The 24519-nt window shown below is 36.4% G+C and overlaps 1 protein-coding gene across 1 annotated transcript; it reads left to right on the plus strand.

Moving 5' to 3' along the window:
• Positions 1-1898: 1898 nt before the first annotated feature.
• LOC113226799 lies at positions 1899-23427 on the plus strand. Its single transcript, XM_026459553.1, has 3 exons — positions 1899-1951; positions 5638-5713; positions 22755-23427. The coding sequence occupies exons 2-3, from the start codon at positions 5669-5671 to the stop codon at positions 23058-23060; spliced, it is 351 nt and encodes a 116-aa protein (XP_026315338.1). The 5' UTR covers positions 1899-1951; positions 5638-5668; the 3' UTR covers positions 23061-23427.
• Positions 23428-24519: the final 1092 nt, after the last annotated feature.

Below are 24519 nucleotides of genomic sequence, written 5' to 3' on the forward strand. Positions count from 1 at the left end.
TACATAAATTTACACAGATCTTTCAAGGGAAGCGAGTAATCCGTTTTTCGATTGTTCTGAGAAAACACACTTTTTCAGTTATTACACTACTGTATTAACGGTGAGATATGGTGATATGAAGGCGTATCAACCCGACACAAAACCATTGTGCTTGTGAATCCCCCACGCAAAGTTTGTGTTACTTGCTCTCGTGTCCATTGTGTTTTACCAGCACTCGCGAAGACCTGCTAAAGGCAACAAAGAAGAAGAAGAAGAAATACCCTGGTTTTTTTATTGGTTTTTGTCATTGACTCGACAAGAAGAATATTGTATATATACATTTTTATTGAATGTCAGAATGCTTAACCATAGTGTTATTCAATATTTTTTTGTGAAATTGCTCCACTAGTTTGTTGTTAGTTATAATTATTAATACAAAGATCGAATACTTAGGAAAAAATCCTTCAACCTGGCTGTACCTAAGTCACGGAACAAACCAGCGGGCCATACAATTTTTTGTATGTGCTTGTTGTGGGACCTTTGTATTTGGTTTTCAATGACTTTTCAAGCGTAGTGCCATCTCTGAGAAATATATGGAAGTATTTCGTCACACACGTGAGGTGGCTGTACGTCCCTGGACGAACTCTTTCACAAGAAGCTTTACTGCTACAACAAAATTAAATATTGTATATGAACGATGAAATCAGTCGAGTTGAAATTAAAATAGGAGTACCTCCAATGCCCATTAGTGTACATACGAGGCTCCGTGCAATCAATATACCAATGATGGGACAAAAGTTAACAATGTCATTTAGAGAGAGGACAAATGAACCATGAGTTATGGTTACAGACGCCAACGATGCCAAACAGTGGTAAATTCAAATAATTTTAACTCTAAATATTTAAACGCGGGATGCGATTTGCTTCAAACTAGGAATGGATATTTCAAATACAAAACAAAAACTGTAACAAACCTACTTTATGTATTAGATGGCCATAAATCATATTGTTCACTTTTAGTTCCCTAAGAATCGGCTAGATAGCACTGACCCATTTGGCGTTATTTCTGAATCGCGGTGTTAAGATTTTCCATCGAATGGTGACTACTCCAACACAATTTTGTTAAAGTGGAGAGGAATCTGAGAATACCGAGCTGAGAGAACTGCTACCAGGACCTTCTGATATCGCGTACGCCCATATAGGGTGAAATTCATCATCTCGCGGAACGGTTTCCAGGAGTCGAGTCCCTTCTTGGGAACAACTGCCGGACCTTCCGCAGATAGGGTGAAATTGTATTGGCGTCATAGAAGGTGAAAATAAATCTTGGAGTTTTCACTTGACTGCAGCTATGTAACCTCATCCTACGGAAGAGAGAACCTCTCTCCTTTACAACACGTGTGAAAATAATCCCTAAATAAAGGTTAGTAAGAGTATCGAAGTATATTTCCTTTTTTTATTTTATTAACCTGAAAACAGAATTACCCATTTTGCAGATTTGTCTCAAAATACTGTTTCTGACATCACCATTTACTGGTTATACATGGTAGTGCAGAGGTGAGTCTAAAAATTATATTCTTTAGACGCGGTTCATTTCGTTCTTAACAGGTTGATTTGTTTGATTTTATAATTTTCTATACTTATTTCAAAACTAAATAAATTTACTGGTATTATTTCTAATTTAGTAAGCAATCCAAATTCATTGTCCATGGGTGTATATTAAGTAGACACTATCGCGGACTAAAGTTAGCGTAAATACAAAATTAAGTTAACAATCCTAATGCATTGTAATTTAAACTATTTGCTTCGCTACTATAATTATCTAGCATAGCTGTATCGATTGATCACAGTTACTACTGTGGAATATAAAAGGGGCTAAACTTAGTGATAAATTTACGTATCTTGAAAGCAACTATGGTGCGAGCTACTCTTTTTTGTGTTCAGTCAGATATTCCTCATTGGAATCGCCACTTGAGTGAGTAAAATACCTTTACTTTTATTTATACTTTTTAATGTACCTTAATTTTTATCATGGAATAGCACCAAGATCATTTATGTCCCAGTGGTAGTTTCATGTGGCACGAGCACCAACTTCTGTACCTGGATTCTAAACAAAACATCTATTACTTCAATTCATCCTGAGTACTGGTTAATAATTAACCCAAATGCAGAAATAAGTATCGATTTCATTCATTTCATTCTGTACCTATACTCTACATCTACAGTTATATATCTAATTGTTGCATCTTTCGGGAATCAGTGAAAAATTTTTCACGATAGTAATTATCTCATATTAACTAAGCTTTTACGGTTAACAACTTCAGATCTACTCTTGATCTATTCTTTCTTAAATTTGCGTAATTATTATTGTTATATATTCGTATTGAGCATCCAAAGGATACCCATATTGCATTTTTTTAAATCGTGTCCGCCATCTTAGATTTACAAATAAGTGCTATATTCGTAATGAGCACCCCCAAATACCCCGAAAACGATACCCAACTTGCCATTATTAGAAAAATCGTGCCCGCCATCTTGGATTTAGAAAGGTGTGCCATATTCCTGTTGACCATCCCCAAATACCTCGAAAAGGATACCATATTGCATTTTTTTGAAAAATCGTGTCCGCCATCTTGGATTTACAAATAAGTGCTATATTCGTAATGAGCGCCCCCAGATACCTCGAAAACGATACCCAACTTGCTATTATTCAAAAAATCGTGCTCGCCTTCTTTGATCTAGAAATGAGTGTCATATTCGTAATGAGTTTCCCCAAATACCTCGAAAAGGATACCCATGTTGCATTTTTTGAAATATCGTGTCCGCCATCTTGGATTTAGAAATAAGTGCTATTATTCGTAATGAGCATCCCCAAATATCTCGAAAACGATACCCAACATGCCATTATTCGAAAAATCATGCCCGCCATCTTGGATTTAGAAATGAGTGCCATATTCGTAATGAGCATCCCCAAATACCTCGAAAAGGACACCCATATTGCATTTTTTTGAAAAATCGTGTCCGCCATCTTGGATTTATAAACAAGCGCTATAATCGTAATGAGCACCCCAAATACCTCGGAAAGGATACCCATATTGCGTTTTTTTCATAAATCGTGTCCGCCGTCTTGGATTTAAAAATAAGTGCTATATTCATAACGAGCACCCTCAAATATGTCGAAAACTATACCCAACTTGCCATTATTTGAGAAATCGTGCCCGCCATCTCGCATTTAGAAATGCGAAAAGTTGTCTCAGTCATCATGTATTCAGATATATATGCCATTACCAAAAATAAATTTTTGAACATTCTTGGCGGCCATCTTGGATTAAGAAATTATTGCCACATTCTCAATGAGCACTCCCAAACAACTCGAAACGTCTATAATTCTCGTTGTTGATCGACAATGTCGTAGCCACCTTTAGAATACGTTCGTTACCTTGATTTTGTCAAAATAATCAAAATGAATACTACCATTAAATAGTTACAAAACTCGATTTACGAAAAATTTTGTAAATAGTTTTCGCTTTGTTTACGGGTTTTTATGGGATTTTTACGATTGTTTAACTCTATTCTTCACACTTGTATTCAGAACCAAAAGGGGGAGGGGGGGAGGAATCAGAGTTCTTGGGGCATACACTTCACATATAGATATTAAAAATTATTTAGAACCTACTATGTTTTTTTCATTTGTAGTTTTAGTTTCAAAATTGTCAATAAATTTTAAACATAAATTTTCCCATGCCTTTTTTTCCAGTCGATTAGAATAACTGGCGGAACTGATATCCCATATTGCAAGGTGTTGTTCTGCATTCATTCTATAAATTCTTCAACTCGATTTTCGTCCATCGTAGTTAATTTGAAAAATTAACATTTACACCTCACTAACCGTGATGCAACCGAGCGTGGCTGCAGCGCAACTGCCGCGCGGCCGCCGCGCGGTTGCAGCGCTTCTAGAAATTGTATGAAAAGTGACAATCGCGCGGCCGTCGCGCGGTCGCCGCGCGAGCTGCAGCGCTGCTGCAACGCGGTTAATAGCGGCTAATTTGAACGCGCCCTAAGAAGTAGCAGTAGAGCTCTTACTGAAATTCGTCCAGGGAAGTACGAAGTAGCGACCTTACCTATTTCTGCCGCCAAGCAGTAATGTCAACATAACTTTGTTCCGGTTTTGAAGGGTAAGGTTGCTGGTGAAATTACAGGCACATAAGACTTGTCAAGTTATGTCTGAAGGTGACGCGCGTAGTGGCAATGCCCATCGGATCTTTGCGATTTAAATCTCTGAGTGACACTGTAATTTTTATGGATAGGAAAAAGAAAATTCTGCTTAATTTAATACAAACTGTGTTTCATTTTTAAATAGTTGTGCATCTAGCTAAACTCTCTTACTAATTTTAATTGTACATGTATCGACGTTATAATAACTGATGAACCTAAATAAATAAATGAATAAACTTCTAAAACTAAGTTTTTTTGCCGATTCTGAACCTACTGGACTGTCTATCTGGACTGTTAGCTCTCTGCCTTTAATGAATTGTTTCATAGTTTGTTGATCTGTGGTATGCGATCAACAACGGATAAATAATTTGTATTTTTGGACAAAATTTATTTTTATTTTTGAGCTGTTACATAATCATAACCAACAGATTATAAGTATAACTGCTAATTATGGATCTTCTGTAAGGAGAGGGTTTAAGGTCGTAGTTTGCCACGAGACCCCATTAATGATAAATAAGTAAAATAATAAAATTTCGTTTATTAAGGTAACACGGACCCATTTAGTGTTAGTAACAGATAAATACTAATGTTAGTACATGTACACAAAAACAACAGAGAAGACAAACACCCTACACTACTGAACTACACTACACTCATGAACAATGATTCACGTAGGGACAACAAGCCGGTTCGCCATCATGCTCAGGATGCTGTTGGGGCAGGCCCGAACCCGGTGCGTCAGGGATGTGCAACGTTTTAACATCGTGGTGTAGAAGCATTGACGGTGCAATGACGATATTGTCCTTCCCCGTCAATTAAAGTATTGCTGCCAAACATTCACGAATTATTTCCATTTTTTCCATATTACCGAGTCAGATAGTAATTAAAATACGCAATAGTATAACTGTATGCAACGTGCAACATACTATATGTGGGTAGCTCGATTACTACTGCCTTATATAGACATTTAGATATTGTTCTCCCAAAAGGAATAGAGATCGTTAAAATGATTTACAGGAATAGGGGCCGGAAAGGGGATCAGGAGGGACAGAGGCTGTTCCCTCAAGTATCGGAGATGGGCACATGGCTCTCAAATCAAATCAAGGAACCGAAAGTGTTAAGATATGACGAATTTAAGATGGCCGCCTTACGAAATTGAAATTGTGTTTGATAGAATGTGTGCTTTATTCTAGCAAGAAAGATAAGTAACTATCACCGGCTATTGTGTTGTTAGGGTTGATACCTCCTAAACGAGTTTTCTAATGAATTATCACTGCCTTTACGTAGCTTCTGTGCACCTGTCACTAGCTATGCATCTTGCAAACACATGAAACACAACTTGCTATGAAATCGAATACAAATACAAAAAAAAAACAGAAAACAAACATTAAATTCGATAATAATAATTATAGATAAGATGTTTACATCCTAATTATTGCTCTACAGAGGCCGGTTAGCGAGTCCGAGAACATATCCAATGTGGCACTGTGCTCATTGTGTAATCTGGACAGATGGTGGACAGGTGAGTTTAGACCTAGTTTAGTTTTTATAAATGGTGGCGATAGAAAGGCACCAATCGTAAATTGTTCATTTGTCAATGACGGAACACGAATTGTAAATTTGAACATTGTTGTCAATTGCGGGCAGTCAATTTTGTTGATTAAAATTTTGTGTAAGAAACTAAGGTCCAAAAGATATCTGCGGTTTTCAAGCGACATCATTTTAAAAATTTTCAGTCTCGATTTATGAGATCGAATTCTTTTAGCCGCACCAGCCGCATAGATCAGGCTACAAATAAAGTTTCTGTACCCTCTCGTATGTGTTACGTAATGAGGACGCCAGACTATAAATCCATATTCTAAAATGCTTCGAACAAAACAATTGTACAAGATAATTTTTGTCTCTGGAATCTTAAAACTGTTTGAATTACGTAATACTAAACCTCAGTTCTGTTCTGTGAAGTTCTGGAAGCCCTGAGAACTGTACAACTGAACAATATGGAGTATGACGGTAAGTTTGAAGTCTAGTATAATAAAATAATTGATTGTATTGAGTGCAGGTAATACCATTCACGTGGTAACGGTAAACAAATTGTTTTATGTTACGAGTGAAGGACATCTGAAAGCACTTACTTGCATTCAGCTCCATAGCATTCGCTTTACACCAGCAATATATTTTGTCTATGACCATTTTAAGGGCATCTGAGAGGGCAAACTCAAACTCAAACTCAAAATAATCTTTATTTCATAGGTAAGCATTATTACACTTGAAATCGTCACAATGGTTAAACTCTACCGCTCATTCGTAAGGCAGATTCCCCTGAGAAGAATGAGCAAGAAACTCTAGGGGTTGCTCTTTGTAAATAGCATTTACAATATTTTTTTATTTTTATTTGAAACATCAGAGATCGAGACTACCTCCATGAGCTAAACGGGTTACTACCACGGATTTTTGTCATCCAAGTACGCAGAAGTTGTATAATAACCTTTAGTATAAAGTTTTTGTTTCACTATAGTTTTAAACCTCGTGAAAGACAAATTTTGTATATCAACCGGAATCTTGTTATAGAAGCGTATACATTGCCCCTTAAATGATTTTTTGACTTTGTGAAGACGACTATCAAGAAAAGCTAGTTTATTTCTATTCCTCGTATTAATGTTATGTCTGTCACTATTTTTCATAAATAAATTACTATTCCTTTTAACATAAATTACATTTTCATAAATGTACTGTGAGGCTAGTGTAAGAATGTTAATTTCCTTAAACTTATCTCTCAAAGATACTTTGGGGCCCAGATTGTAAATTGCCCTAACTGCACGTTTCTGCAGGACAAAGATTCTATTGATATCGGCGGCGTTACCCCAAAGCAAAATGCCGTATGTCATTAGACTGTGAAAGTAACTGAAGTAAACCAATCTAGCGGTTTCGACGTCTGAAAGTTTCCTTATTTTTTTAATCGCGTACACTGCAGAGCCGAGCCGTTTTGATAACTTACTTATATGGGGACCCCATTGCAATTTAGCATCTAACGTTATACCTAGAAATACAACTGTATCCACAAGATTCAATTTTTTATTTCTAACTACAATGTTTGTAACCGTCTCTCTAACATTGGGTAATGTAAATTTCACACAATTTGTTTTTTTCTCATTAAGAAGTAGGTTATTAACAGCAAACCAATCAATTACTTTAGATATAGCATTGTTCACATCGTCATAGGAACATTGGTGCCTTTTAACTTTAAATAATAAGGAAGTATCATCAGCAAACAATACTATCTCACGTTTTATACTCTCCATAAGGCTAGGTAAGTCATTAATATAAACTAAAAATAAAAATGGGCCTAGAATTGAACCTTGAGGGACACCCATGCTAATTGCAGATCCTGACGATCTCGTACCGTTAACATCGACCCTCTGTACCCTACCACGCAAATACGATTTAAGGAGGTCGAGATCACGTCCCGCCACACCATAATGGCGAAGTTTCCTGACTAGTGTATCATGGTGCACACAATCAAAAGCTTTGGAAAGGTCACAGAATACACCAATAGCATCATGTGAAACTTCCCATGCATCAAATATATGATTAATCAACTCGACACCAGCATCGGTTGTAGAGCGACCCCGAGTGAAACCAAATTGTTTAGGAGACATTAAGTTATTACTATAAAAATGTGCACACGTCTGATTTAGAATAATTTTTTCAAATATTTTACTGAGAGTTGGTAGTATTGATATAGGTCTGAAATTGGTGGGGTCAGAAATACTACCAGATTTGAAAAGTGGAATAACTTTACTTTGCTTCATGAGGTCAGGAAAGACACCATCATCAACACATTTATTAAAGACACAGGCCAAATAAGGCGCAATACAATCAACTATAGAACTAATAACTCTGACTGAAAGACCATCAAGATCAGCTGTATTTTTTATGTTTATAGACTTAAAGGCTTTAACAATATCGTTTGGAAATACATGACGGAACCTTAAATTAGTGATACTAACTGCATTATTTTCTTTCAGTAAGGATTCAGCGGCGGTGGGAGATGAATTTAACGACTTAGTAGTCAAAATTGGAATGTCAGTAAAAAAATTTTCAAATATTTTAGTAACTTCTGCGTCTGTGTTTACAATTTTGTCATTAAATCTTAGTTGAAAATCTAAGTTACGAGGTTTGACCCTTCCAGTTTCGCTGTTTATAATATTCCAAGTCGTTTTTACTACATTCGCGCTGCTTTTTATTTTATTATTTATAAACATTGCTTTGGCTGCAACACAAACACGTTTAAACATTTTCGAATATTTCCTAACAAAATCATTAAAACTGTTACTAGTGTTATAAGTCCTTTCATCGTAAAGATCATATAGTCTTTGTCTACTTTTGTGAATTCCCACAGTCGCCCAATCACTAAATTTCAATGAATTATTAATAGTTATGATTTTGGACCTAAAAACGTTATCACGTTCACTTTTGACTATGTTGAAAACTGAATTATACAATTTATTGGGATCGTTAACGTACGGAAGTTCAGTTAGTTTAAGCATTACATTATTTCTATAAGCTTTAAGTCGACCATTATTTATCGGAACACATGTGATATCCTTTTTTGGCATTTTGTCAACAGTTATATTAAAAGTGGCCAATTGACCGCAGTGATCAGAAGTTAATTTATTTATAATAGATTTATTACTAGGTACGGCGTTAGTATAAATATTGTCTAAACAAGTGGCAGTAGTAGAAGTTATTCTAGTAGGCACCAAGAAAAGATTCACAAGATTATAACATTCTATCTTCTAATAAGTTAACATTGAAGTCACCACAAACAGCAATATATTTATTTGGATTATTTAATTTGCCTAAAACTTCATCTAATCTTTTTTCAAATAGTTCGTAAGATGAATGAGGGGGTCTGTACACGCTTAATATAACAAGCCGTTCAAGCTCTACGCAGGATATCTCTATAGTCCGCTCAATAGATAGGCTCACAATATCTGTACGTTCTTTAAATTTTAAATGATTTTTAATAAGAATCAAAGAGCCGCCATGAATAGCTTTTTCTCTGCTGAACGAACTAGCCACCTGGTGATTGTTGAAGCTAAACATGAACTGATGTTTTGATAGAAAGTGGTATTCAGTAATACACAGAATATCAATATTATTACAGTTAATAAATAATTCTATTTCTAACTCTTTGCCTTTCATGCCTTGAATATTTTGATGCACCAGGTTTAATATACAATTTATTTTATTTCTGTGTGTTTTAGGTTGGTTTTTTATTGTCATTGTGTTGCAAGAGTATCTCTCCGTTGTCTTATTAATTAATTTAAATAATTAGAAGTTGAATTATTTTCAACAGAATGATTATTGTCAGTAAACTGACCTATGTCAACGGACTGCTCAATAGAAGCAGCCGGTCTGGTCGCCAAGGATTTGGCTGAATTATTAATATAATATGATAGCAACTCTGCTATCTGTCTCCTAAAATAACTAGTAAGATAATACCTATCTTTAGTCAAATAAAAATATTTACTAATAAAATTATTAGTATCCATAAAATGAAATTTACTATAATGAAATGTCAAGCTGTGTAAAGTTCTATTTAAGTTATGCCTCAAATTATTTTCACTTGGTGTGAGGCTATTGCTAAAGGGAAAAGCTAACAAAATAATTTCTTTTATATTAATTAAATTATTTAATTGTGAAAAATACTGTATTCGTCGGCACATTATATTCTCAGAGAATCTTTAGATCGTCGGCGTAGAGAACGGATATTGAGTTACTCAATATCATCGGTATATCATTTATAAATATATTATACAATATCGGGCCTAAATGGGATCCCTACGGAACTCCAGATGTTATTTTTAAAGAGCTAGATTTGTAACCGTTTACCACAACATAAAAGAATAATCACTGAAGTATGACTGGCACCTACTGAGCATTGGACCTACGATGCCCTATGAGTAAAGTTTAGAAATCAGCAGTCCGCGGGGAACCCTATCAAACGCCTTACATGTTATGACGAAAATTTCAGCAAAGAATGAATATGTAGGTCCTGTAATTGACCACGAACTTAAAAACTTTATATTTATATATTTATTTTTATATAATATGATATGATAGTAATCATACTATCATATCATATCATATTATATAATATGTTATCTTATCATTACACTTATCAAAGTGATACCTAAAGACATCATAGATTTTTTATGTATTATCTTCAGCTATATGTTTCTTTTAAGCCCAATCACACCACTACGGCTGTTAATATACTCAATGCAGATTTGGAGCGAATACGCAATTGGGCTGACCGTAATGTTTGGTTTTGAATCCTGACAAGTCGAAATTCATGGTGCTGGGCACGAAAAATCAAAAACATCAAATCAATAGTTTTGATCTAAAAATTAGACTAGGGAGCAATTTGGTTCAGAAGGTACCAGAGGTGCGTAACTTGAGGGTTGTAATGGATAGTGATCTAAGATTTGAAAAACATGTCACGGATATACTAGAGGATGAGTAACTGTTTTTATAGACTGAGGGTTTTATACCAAATATGTCAATATTTTAGTGTAGATGTGCGGATCCATCTGTGTGAGGCTCTAATTTTGTCAAAGCTTAATTACGCCGACACTGTAATTGGCGACCGTTTGCTGGCTAGGACTAAGACAAGGGTCTCTAAGACAAGAATGTATAAGGATACAACGAGTCCAAAATGCGTGTGCCCGCTACTGTTTCGTGATTCCTCCTCGTTGCCATATTACGCCCTATCTCAATCGTAGTAATCTAATGAACATGAAATCTCGTCGTGCACTTTATTTTAGTTGCCTTCTTTTTGGAATAATTAAAACACGTAATCCTTCATATCTTTTTGGCAAACTAAATTTTTCCCAACGCCACATAAGAACGGCTTCTCGTTTAATTTGCCCCAGACACAACACTTCGGTGTTTCGTGGCAGTCTCCGTCATGCTTCCACGAAGTGCTGGAATAATATACCACCTCCACTCAGGAACTCTAAAAATGCTTTGTCTTTTAAAAAAAAACTATAAAATCTTTTTACTAGAGTTGTAAGACATAGGATAATATTGAATATAATGTCTGCATATACATGTGTATGTGGGTGCATGTAAATGTATGTATGTATATATATATTATATATACACATACATATACACACATATATGGCTGAGAACCGCCACGGCATATACTGAGTGGTGCCCATTCAGCATCTTAATTTTAGTTTTAAGTAATTTTTGTTTATTTTGTAAATACAATTTAAAATTAACAATACTGAATAAAATGTTCTTTCTTTCTTTCTGTCTATGTTTTTTCTGTTTGTTTTATGTTTTCGTTTTTGCATCTGTGGTTTAAAAGTCGCAGTGTATGTCATAAAAAATGTTGATTAAGAAACATGATAATACATAAAAAATCTTTGATGTCTTTAGGTATCACTTTGATAAGTGTAAAGATAAGATAACATATTATATAATATGATATGATAGTAATCATACTATTCCAAACCCAATGTTAGATATTTGTTTGACAAAAATATTAGGATGAAAGTATGTAGTATTTGGATATACTTGCAGTTTAGTAAAAAACCTCTTAGGAGAGTCATATGACGCTTGCCAATACAGAAGAACTCATAATCTAAATAAATTTTGATGGTTTTCGGGAAACAAATTAATTTATTTTTGGTTTTACATAAATAAGCAATATATAGAGGATAGATAGACAGTAGGACCTATAAAACAAAAATTAATAAGTCAATACAAACAATATACCTATTTGCATAAAAAAAAAATTTGTAAACATAACATTGAATATAAAACCTGGTTCGCCATACAGACATTGACATTGTTTTGTTTAATTGCTATTCGTTTACGTCTAGGCACCAACGGTTCCGGAGTCGAAAACACGAGTGAGGTCGTTTTCGGTGCGCAGGCGGTATCGCATTGGTTCCCCGCTGTGGCGCTGTCGCGCGAATATCCTGCCGTCCTGCGTCCAGACGTACCGCCAGTTATGTTCTTTGCCAAGCAGGCTCGCCCGGCGGAAGAGTCAGCCGCTCGTTGACATAGAAACGGCGTGATACGCCCGGCAGTCCCTCACCCTCGGTGGTGGCTCCACGGCGGACGCGCGCCTCGCGAAGCAGCTGGTCGCTCATGTCCCTCCGAGCCAGGCGCACCACGATGAATCTCGGGCACGGGCGCTCGCCGCCAGCGGCCTCCTCCCTGGGCGCACGGTCCACCCGCGTCGCACTCACTACCTCCTGTTCCATCAAACGCACACCCAGTTTGCTGGCGAGGGTCATGACTATGTGCGTCACGCTCTCCCCTTTTTCCTCTGGGACACAAGCAATTTCCACGTCGTTAGAGAGGAGATCTTAGTCCTGATCACTGAGCTCTGCCTGCTTTTGGTTGATCGTGGACTGGAGGGAACCAGTTTCAGCGCTTTCTCCACCTTTGCCGTTCGTTTCCAAAACCGTCATTCGTTCGGCGAGGCCATCAATGCGGCTCTCACAGGCACCAAGTCTTGATGTGAGGGACTGCATCGTGTCATTGAGCCCCGCATCTGAGTACGAGTCGCCGTCATTTCTTGCCGGAAAAGACGCACCCCCTCTATGAGAACTCAGAGAAACTTCTCCACACCAATCCCTGTGAGCCACAATCTTGAATCCAGAGACCCGTCCCGCAAACTAATGTCCTCCCGCGGGCTCGGCGGACTCGGCACAGCCTCTCCGCGGGTCACCGCAACGTGACACCCCGCACCCCGCACCGATATATTGGTATTGTCCTGTGTGGGTACTATACTTACACATATTACGCACTTCCACGCCTGTCTATGCTCACCCGTTAGACTGTTGAGATAACGTTTTTCTGACACCCCTGCGCATTGCAAGTCATAGTAAAGAAGACATTGAGTACATCGTAAATATTGTCTATTTTCTATCATATTGTTGCAACCAACACATTTTCTTTCATTGACCATATTTCAATGAAAATAAATTTAAAATTAAATATAGTATTAAAAAATAAATAAAACACAAAATAAGTAATTTCTTTGGTCCGATAGGATTCGAACCCGCAACGCCCAAGCGGATCAGTTCCTTAGCTAAAACAAATACGCCGCACTGTTCGTACAGACACTGGCGAAATAACCGGTCACTACGCACTACGTTAACCAGGCAAAAAGTGAAAGGCACCGGCCGAGTGATCGAGCAAGGTCACTATCACTAAAAATCACCGCGCACCATCTAAACTTTTAATTTTGTACTGCCGATAAGTAATTAGTTTTGCTATTTATGATATTGTTACTGCATTTATAATTGATTGAAATGTATAATAATATAGGAAAAATGTTGCACTACACACTGATAACAATATCTTCGCGCAAAAATGACTTTTAACACACTGATTAATTTAAAACTGACGACGTAAACAAAACCAGCTGATAGCGGTGACGCGCTCCGCATACCCGAATGACGTGATCATTATGAACATGACACAGAATGAACTTAAAAATTACAACTATTTAGCTGTTTAAAGATCATCAGCTGTATTCTCAGTGTTAACTGCCTCTTTGACCAAACGCAATGGGACGTGTTAGCTATTTTTTTTTATTCTTTGTTCATAATATTATGAAACCAATAAATTATTAATTAAAAATACCAAGACTTTGTCGTTGTAATAAAAAGATAAGCCGCTATCACCGGCTATTGTGTCGTTAGGGTTGGGGTTGTTACCTCGTAAATGAGCGCTCTAATAAATTATCGCTGCTCTTTCGTAGCTTACGTGGATTAGTAAAGAGTATGACGAAAAAATTTGCACAAGATGAACAAATAATGAATAATCTCAGTACAGAGTACTAAAAATCCGACCTCAAAAGTACGTGGAATTATACATAATTACCAAGTTTTATTGAAATTACGGTTACCGCAATACTATACTAGATGGCGTTGCCATTCACTTATTAATATTATTTTGTTACTTCTTTATTACCAATACCACCACTTAACAAAATAATACAAAAACAAAAGTTACTATAAAACAGTGTTTTACAAGACTAACTTAATTTTATTATGGCTATTTTTTGCATGAATTTACAATGTTTTACAAGACTAACTTCATTTTACTACTAATATTTGTTTACGCAAAGTTTTAGTAAAAATATCAGCTGGCATGTCTGATGTTTTTAAGTATTTAATTTTAACGGACTTGTTAGCAACTGCCTCTCTAACAAAATGGAATCTTACATCTATGCGTTTATTTCTCCTGTGATACATACAATTTTCAGAAAGTTTCTGTGCACTTTGATTATCATTATATATAACAGTTGGAAAATTATATGTTCTGTAAGAAAATTGGTTCTTTACTGGCTTCACAAATAGCCATATATTCAGTCTCTGTGCTGGACAATGCAACAGTTTACTGTTTTCTACTCTCATGGACTATTACGCAACCAGAGTATAGAAAACAATATCCAATATAGGATCTTCTATCTACTACATCTGAGACCCAATCAGCAGCTGCAAATCCAAATATATCCAAGTATCTTTCACGTACATCAGACTAAAAGATTTTGTAGAACTTAAATATTTCAATACTCGTTTTGCATGTTTCCAATGTGTTTCGGTGTTACAATTATTAAACTGACTAAGATAGCTAGCACAATATGATATATCAGGTCTAGTTAAAACTGAAAGGTATACCGAACTTCCTATCAGCTGTTGGTATGGATAATTAGTAGCTACAATTTCGCCTTTATCAAGTTTTAAATTAACCTCCGTGGGATCTATATTTTTACAATTTTCCATATTAATTTTTTTTAATAATCTTTCTATCAATTGCTCTTGATCAATACAAATTGTGTTACTATATATTTTGACATTCATACCCAAATATTTTCTCAATCGTCCTAAGTCTTGTAACTGGAATCTGGCACTTAACTGGCCTTTAAGGTGATCTACCTCTATTTTACAGTTTGAAAAAATCAAAAAATCATCAACAAATAAGGGTACAAAGGTTTTTTGTCTACCTGATGATTTTATAAACAAACATGGTTCATACACAGATTTTTTGTAATTTAGCTCTACTAAACAATCATCAACCTGTTTGTACCACTGCCTTGCTGACTGTTTAAGTCCATAGAGAGCTCTATTTAATTTTAATACATTATTTTCATTACTTTTACACGTGAGATTCTGAAGTAATTGCATATAAACTGTTTCATCGAGATGGCCATTCAGGAAAGCTGTGGTTACATCCAAATGAGTTATATTATTTAAATCTAGGTTTACATTAATAGCAAACAATAATTTCAACGTTGAGTATTTAAGGACAAGTAAAAATGTTTCTTTATGGTCAATTCCTTTTCTTTATATAAAACCTTTTGCCACCAATCTTGCCCTATATCTGTATTGTCACTATTTGATTTTTTCTTTTACACCCACTTGCACCGAACCACTTTGCTGTCACTTAGTTTTTGTACCAATTCCCAAGCTTTATTATCATAGAATGACTGCAACTCTTCCTTCATGGTCTTGCTCAATTCATCTCATTCACCACCATTCAACACCTCCTCATAAGTTAATTGTCTTCACACATATCCGTATTGTCGGTTAAACATTATATTACTGTACCCATACATGGCCGGTGGTCTTCTTTCCCTCTTTGCTGAGGTAGAATTACCATTGCTGATCTCCTCGTAAGACATAGTGTCACAAAACTCATCTAAGTTAGAAGAATTCAGAGTATCATCTGATACATAGGTGACGTCTGCCGGATCTATTATGGTTTCTGAATTACTAGAATTGAGTGTGTCATCTGGTACATTTTCTTACTCTTCTACCATAACATCTACTCTAGGAATTTTACTTTCCCTCTCTTGTATTATAGCGTGTGTCATATCTGAATTTGTATTATTTTCCATAATAATAACGTCCCTGCTGGTAGTAATGCTCTTCGCCTTTGGGTTATATAATCTGTAGCCCTTTGTATTTTTTGCATGTCCAAGAAGAATATATTTTTCTGCCGTTTTGTCCCATTTAGTTCTGTTTATTTTAGGAACATGATCAATCGCTGTACTTCCGAATACCCGAATGTGGCTGAGAACTGGCTTTCTTCCTGTCCAGAGCTCGTAAGGTGTTTTATCTAATCCTGATGCCAATGTTCTATTTCATACGTAGACTGTAGTATTGACTGCTTCAGCCTAAAAACTTTTCTCGAGATTGGCATCAAATAAAAGACAGCGAGCTCTCTCCACAACCGTTTTATTTAGCCGTTCACAAAGGCCGTTCTGCTCCGGTGTATGGGGCCTTTATCTGTTCTCAGAACCTTAATGCTCGTTTGTTTCTCCACTAAAGCCTTAAATCCCTTAAAAAAGTCTATGGCTTTAGTCTTCGACTTCATGAAATATACGAAGGCCATTCTGCTTTAGTCGTCTACAAAAAGGAGAAAATACTTTGACAATCCTATCGACACTGTTTCCATGGGACCGCATACATCCGCATGTACCACCTCCAACACACTGTCACATCTGAAACCTCTGTGTGAGTGCAGTGCAGTCTCGCTAGCTTCCCTTCACAACAAGTGACACAATGGGATTTGTCAATTTCAGCCTTGTCCAGGAATGACACTTCCTCTACAGTGCCATTCTTCATGTTGTTCAGATCCTTACTGTTGATATGACCTAATCTTGTATGCCATAGCAAACTCGTTGTTACTGTCGAACAAGCTAACAAACAATCGTGTTTTATGTCTAATCTGTACACTCATTTACTAGATATGCCTTTGCAACAAGAGAATAATTGTGATTTATTATTTTGCACACTTCTTGTTCGAAAATAACTTGATTTCCGTTTCGAATCAACTCGCTCACTGATAGGAGGTTTATAATGAGGTTAGGAACGCACAAGACATTTTTCACAGTTATACTGAACTCTGAACCATCCATTACTGTCGTTATTTGCGTATTTCCAGAGAATAACACTGGTACTTGCATTTTATTAGCTACTACAATGGTTTTCATGTCCGGGTATCTTTCAACATTCTTTAAAAGTTTCACGTCGGTAATCATATGTGCACTGGCTCTGGAATCTATATACCAATCCGTATTATTTATGTTGAGTTCAAGAAAAATTAACTGAACACTGCGCTTACTTTGTCTTTGTTATAGTTGCACTGATTTTTATAATGTCCAAGTTGCTTACATTAATCGTTAATGCACGTGCAATACCGCTGAAGAGTACTTTGTAAATGCAGGAATTAAAAAAACTTAATATCTTAGCCATTGAACCATATTTTATCGACTGAACTCTGTAGTTACTTCTTTGCGGTTCACTTTGTAGAAAAATAACGTAAGTTTACCCATAACTTGTTTAGATTCCGGATAAAGTCACTAACGCGGTCTTGTAGTAACAAATTACAAAAAAAGTAGTAATACTGTTAGTAGGTGCGCGGGATTGCAATGAAACATTTTATTAAAGGAGGAGATTTAAGGAGGCTTTTGCCCTTCTCTGGGACAATACAGGGTCATAATAATAATAAATCAACAAAAAAAGTTCTAAAACTAACATCTTCTTAGACCAAAAAAGTATTATCAGATAAACAATAAATTGTAACTGTGCGTAGTCAAGTTATATAGAAATCTTTTTATAAGTAAGTCAAAACGAAGGTAAGCTCTCGTGATTAAAATGTTATTAAATTTTAAAGTTTGAAAATAATAATTAAGAATAACAAAAAAAAAACAGTCTCATAAGTTCTCTGAAAATCACAGCAGCTTAACCTTGCTAAATGTCTTCCACAAATAGAATTAAAAGGTAGTGTCTTGCTCTGTAGCCACGCCACCCTATTTTTTTTATTATGATATTACCCACTATAATCTTAGAGGTCGGAAAAAGATATTTTCCATAGTCTAAGACTTATAATACACAGTTGACGTACATGACTTTGCGTCATACCCCTGAGAGGCGTGCTTTATTTCAGGAGACTCGTCGAGCTGTGCTGATGCTGTAGTCGAGGTTTTGCGTTTGGGTATGCTCGACTACGCAAAGCTCCGAGTACTCAGAATTTAAAGAAAGCTTTTAATAAGGCCGTCAAGAAATGCAAAAGTGTGTTACGTAGGGCTAAGTTCCACCACGTGCGCCACATGGAGGCCAAGCTTGCCTCTTATCCAGCAGGCAGCAAATCCTTTTGGTCCCCGGCCAAAGCGGTCGAATCTAACTTTTGTCGCTCACTTTTGCCACCTCTGCTGAGGCCGGATGGCTTGCTGGCTCATACTGCGGAAGAGAAGGCGAATCTTATTGCCTCACTTTTTGCAGAGAGCTCGCGTTTGACCCTATCACCTACTTTATCTCAGGCTGGCTGCCCTGTGTTGCCAGTTCGCATATGCCAAAAAGAGGTACTTAGAACACTGCGAAATCTAGACGTGAATAGCCAGATGGAATTCCAGCAATAGTCCTGCGTAACTGTGCGCCTGAGTAGTCTCCTGTTCTCACACGCTTGTACCGCCTCTCACTAGAGACTGGTGTAGTTCCCAGGTCGTGGAAGCTTGTAAACGTGCAACCTGTACCGAAAAAGGGAAGCAGAGCTGACCCTGTCAGCTATAGACCTATCTCAGTCACTTCCATATTCTGCAAGACTATGGAACGTATACTCCACAACCGTCTCCTGTCGTACCCTGAAAACAACGACCTCCTTAGAGATCGCCAGTACGGATTCCCACGAGGGCGATCTAGGGATTTTCTTGTGTATGCCTGTCACAAATGGAGCGAGGCTATAGAAAAGCAAGGCGAGGCGCTTGCAGTGTCTTTAGACATTTCTAAAGCCTTTGACAGGATCTGGCACGCAAGCCTTTTAATTAAGCTTCCCTCTTATGGGGTTCCCACTGAATTTGTAATTGGATCTCGGATTTCTTGAGTGAACGTTCGATTCGAGTGGTCTTAGAAGGCTACTCTTCCGAACATACGGCGATAGATAGAGAGTTCCTCAGGGTCCGTACTGTCTGCAACTCTCTATCTGCTGTATATCAATGATATGTTAATTCCAGGTACATTTGCGTCGCTGATGACAGCATAGTTGTAGATAGATAGTTACTTGACCAATTCAAGGGTCAATGGAGAGGTAATCCAGTCTTGTCGAGAGTCCATGGTTAGCCGTTTTGATTTGACACTCCAGGCAGTCTCCGATTGGGGCGATGCCAATCTTGTCAAAATTAACGCTACCAAAACGCAGGCGTGTCTATTCTCCATAAAACGGAATTCCTTTGAGCTGACTCCGACTTGTCGTGGTATATTCATACCGATGCCCGACTGTCTCCATTTTTTTTCCTTTTTATCATTAACTTTCAAATAATAAATTTTAACATTACTTCGTCTTGATGAATTTGATCTCTTAGTTCAGGAGAACTACTAGGAAACGACTAGGGAGTCATAGGTTTCGTGCAGAGATCGTGTTATAACTTCTTCATTAATTTGGTATTTGGTACAATTTCAGCAGTGCTACTGTTTCGCGGTATTGTTTCGATGCCAAAAATGAGGTTTCTTAGAGGCTAATTCTAATCTGTGAGATCTTTTGGCGCGATACCATAATACAACAGTAGGTAGGTACAATTTTGTACCTTTTGTTGTTACGCGGTATTTACCAACTGCTCTTCCGCGGTTTTGCACGCGCAGTAACGATTTGTAACATCGAATTGTTTTTACAGGTTTTAAAGATGGTGTTTTCAACTTTGAAGTTTTATCAGTGTTGCCATATTTTTTGTTGCTTTTCCAACCTTTAGACAAAAAAGCACTTTCCATTCCAGTGCTACCAACTCCGAACTCATGTCAAGTAATTTCGCTTTAATGGCGTCCGTTTTTACTGTTTTTACAACCCATTCATCAATAATCTGAAATGCTGTCCCTTGTAATTTCTGAGCTGTATCCACAGTCTCGGTTACATATTTCGTCATAGATTCACTTTCTTCCAGCCGAATTGAAATTAAATGCCGCAATAAGCTGATTTTTTTTAAATCGCCGGTCATCAAAAAGTAATTTCAGACGTTTCCACACATCCTGAGCAGTATTCTTTTCTTTTATGTGGACATAAAGACTGGAATCAATTGTCATGATTAATTTGGCTTTGGCTTTTTTATCATCTGCATCAGTCATTTTTTCAGCACGTTTTTTATTGATAACCATGCCCTCCAGTAAGAGAACATTTCCAGCGGCAAATGCTAAGTTCTGATACGTTAACTAAGTAACTACCGGTAATTTTGACAAACGAATATAACACGTGGAAATTTGAGTATTTCCTTCGATTGTCATGGAATTCCCTCATCACATTCTAACTTGGTGACAATGGGACCACCGCCTTTTCAAACAAAAAAAAAACAATTTTCAAAATCGGTCCACAATTGACAGAAATATCGGAAAACATACATATAGCCGAACCTATACCCTCCTCCCTTTTTTTACAGTCGGTTAAAAACTAAAAGTATTATCTTGTAATTGGTAGGTCAATGCTTGTAACGCATAATGCTTAGTAAAATAACGACTCTTAAAATATAGCTTAACATAAATAAAGCATCTGGTTATTTCCATTTGAAACTTAGTTGTGTGTAAGGCGCCCTTCTTTTTCCTTGATTATAAACGCACGCAGCATCGGGACAAACCCGAAGTCACGCTCCACAATTCTCGTGCTCACACAATCCCACTGAGCTGACCATTATACAGTTATAACAGTTATACACTTGACTGTGTGCATTTTAGCTTACTTATACTGTATCGTGGGTGCTATGGACACACATAGGTAGAACCACAAATTACACCAACACTTAGGAGAGTCAAACATTTTTTTTTTGTGCGAACGCAATCACGTACAAAAGTTAGTGTAAATACGAAGTTAAGTAACCTTAATAAACTGCAATTTATGCTATTTGTTTCGCTTGTTTAATTGCCCAGCATAAGAGTATCAATTGATCACAGTTACAACTGCGAGAATATAAAAAGGTAATAAGTATTATACATTCATATGTTGCAAGCAACCATGGTGCGAGCTACTCTTCTTTGTGTCCAGTTGATATTCCTCGTTGGATTCGCCACTTGTGTAAGAAAAATGACTTTACTTTTGTATATCTGTAATACATTAGGATACGAAAAATTTGAGATTGTTGTAAGCAGTTTAGGGCGCGTTTATTCGACACGAATATCATCGCGCTCATACTGCGTGGAGAACGCAGACAGAGACCGATGTCATGGCAAAATACGCTCTATTTATTCAGCTTTTATGTTTTAATTTAAATGTTGCCTTATTGCCTTTGGTCTTATTAGATGGTTGTATAATTCTGAGGAATTTAAATGTTTTTGCATAGTAAATAGGATTCAGATTCGCTATTAATGTTACTGGGTGCTTACGAACCACTTTTCAATATATCTCCAATGAACATTACGCAAAGTTAATTTTTCGATCTGTTCTGTTTTTATTTTGTTTCTCATTTTTTTTTTCTCACAAAACTCGTTTTCTTTTCGAATTTTAAATAGAAATAGTTTTAGAAAAGAAAAAAATAGTTTTAGAAGTTTTAGACTTATTGACACACCTCAAATTGAAAGCTAATGTGAAGTTGGCAAAAAGTAATAATTTTGTGAATATTAATAAAAAAAGAATTGGATCCATATATTTGTATTGTAACCGCATTTATTAAACAAATTTCAAGTCAAATAAAACGAAAAATGTGTGGGTTTTTCGTCCTCTTAAATTGTGATTTTTGATCACTGTGCGACGTCGACAAGCGCCCGATGGCAAGTAACGGGGCAGTGGGCTGGCTAATTTGCAAATTTTTGCATTAACGTGAATTTAATAATTATGTGGCTTCAGTCTCTACAGTACGTACTTAAAGAGAAATATCCATATAAAGATTATGTACAAAGTTAGATACTTTATTCATAAATAATTATTTTTAGACGTTTATTTCAGCTTGATCAAATGTACCTAAATCATTTGATCTAGCAAAATAGTGTTTCCCGCTTCTTCTTCGGTGCTCATCTTAAGAGGTACACTTTTACGTGCAAAGTTCTTCGACTGCCAACGGAAAATTAATTCCCTTATTTCACTCACTGAACCGGTTCATAACCAACTCGAATACATGATTAGTGTTACGTGTTCCATATCATATGTTACCAATTACGTGTTTCGTACTGTTAATTGTACAAGACAACGCACATATTCATAAACTGGGGCATTACGGAGTCAGTAAGTGATTATGTAGTTCCACCCGTGTCCATGGAACGTATAGTGAAATATCGGAACAATAAAAATAATTCATACTGTAGTAAGATACCTGTAACTGATAATTAGTAAATAACCACCAAAATTTTAAAATCTGTGTTATGGAATCAGGTCAGAGCGGTATACTTGAGCATCAGTGCTCATCCCATTTTTATTACCCTGTCCAATGACAAATATTATATTTTTTATTCAAGCGTACCATTCTGAGAGTCCTCGAAAACCTCGACTACTTTAAAGTTTAACTAAAAGTGATAAGGATATATTGGGTTATGATGTATCATGTTTCATTTCAGATGAAAGGCGGATTCAACACAGTGAAGACTGATGATCCAGATGTCGTTCGTGCTGCTAAAGCAGCAGTAGCGGCTCATAAGCCCGAATCTGCAGTCGATCGATTTCGTTACGATGATTGTAAAATAACCAAAGCTGAAAAACAAGTTGTTAATGGATATAATTACAGACTTAAAATTACGTGCATATATTATGTTCCATTAGACATTACGGCTGTAGCTGAATGTGACGCATTAGTTTACAACTCTATAACAAGTGAACTCGCAGTGAAGAAAATGAAGTGTGAAATAACCGGCCGAATTGGATAATTTCTGTATTCATAAACGTTCAACCCAGTCGAGTACAAATAAAATTAGAGTACCTCCAACGTCCATAATATGTTACTTATAAGGCTCGTATCATCAATATACCAATGACGGAATAAATATTAACAGTGTGATTTAGAGAGACGACAAATGAACCATCAGTTATCGTGGTTACGAACAACACTGCATAAACGCCAACCATGCCACTGTATGTAAATTTAAATAATTTTAACTAAAGTCAACAAACTGTCCCATTTCAATAATGAAAAACGCAGAATTTTTAGTTTCCATACACGTAGAAATGCCCATATTATTGTTAGATCAATAAAGAGTTGTTTAAGTAAAAATTTTCGAATTTGACTGTTGGCGATAATTGATTTGTACAACGCCATCAACACTTTCACTGACAAAATGAAACAAATTGTACTAACTAAACAATGGACGTTTTGAATTTGACAGTTAGTTGGCGATAACTGATTTGTGTGTTATATAAGATTGTGATATATTAAGGGCAATGGAGATGAAACTTAGCACGTAAATGGGAAAAGGGAATAAAGCAAACTTAAAATAAAGAACAAGTTTTTTTCTTTGCTTCTGCGTTGTTATTCACTGACATACACAGAAGATGAGTCGTTACGTCAAAATATATGGAAAAATACAAAATTCAAGTTTTTAATTGCCCAACAACTTAAATTGATCCGGATGGATTCGATAAAACGCAATTTCTGAATCGCGGTGTTAAGATTTTCCGTGTCACCAGTATTTTTTATGAAATTCATCGTTCAACGATTGCATTTCTACGGATTCCTCACGTTTAAGCGGGAGCATCACGAACTCGCGCCCATCTTTCGGGACAGGTTACGAAAACACCTCTGAGTGAGTGTCATTTTGCAATCTCGTCGCGGACTCTGCGCCGCGCTTGCATCTAACGGGACGAATCCCTTTTATTGGACACCCTTGTATTGTAAGATGTTGTACAATAAACCAAGTCTTCTTCACCAAATTTCGTCGTTTGATTCCTGGACGTAGTAAGGGGGCACCAGCTAGCCGAGCGAATCTCTACCATCCTGTATATTACACCTGTATCTTACAGTATCCTATTAAAATTTAAAATGTCCAAATGATAGGTTACTTATCTACAATTATTTTTTGTTAGTTTATGTCACTTTCTATCATTAGTACTGAGAATGATAAAATATGCAATAATTTATTTTTTCTAATCAAATTGCTATCTTAAGATTTTCTTCCTTAGTGTTTTTGAAGGCTGATTTCAGCGAATAATGGCTTATTAAGTACTACTTTTTTTGTATTAATATGAAAGCTTAGAGTCTAGTGTAGTTTTCAAAGTAACCTAGGAACTATGGAATTGGCCGTTTAGATTTTTAACTTGAAGTTGAAAATTCAAGTCGCTCAAACGCGAATTTTATACTTTAGGTCAAAACTTTCATGCCTTCCGTTGATG

This window comes from Hyposmocoma kahamanoa, unplaced genomic scaffold (genome assembly GCF_003589595.1).
Source record: "Hyposmocoma kahamanoa isolate Upper Pololo Valley unplaced genomic scaffold, ASM358959v1 202, whole genome shotgun sequence".
Lineage (NCBI taxonomy): Eukaryota > Metazoa > Arthropoda > Insecta > Lepidoptera > Cosmopterigidae > Hyposmocoma > Hyposmocoma kahamanoa.

Excerpts from the sequence above, each read along its gene's own strand:
- LOC113226799 (XM_026459553.1), top strand. The coding sequence starts at position 5,669 with ATGTGGCACTGTGCTCATTGTGTAATCTGGACAGATGGTGGACAG. Across the intron at positions 5,714-22,754 it reads TCTGGACAGATGGTGGACAG|ATGAAAGGCGGATTCAACAC; the intron begins GTGAGTTTAGAC and ends GTTTCATTTCAG.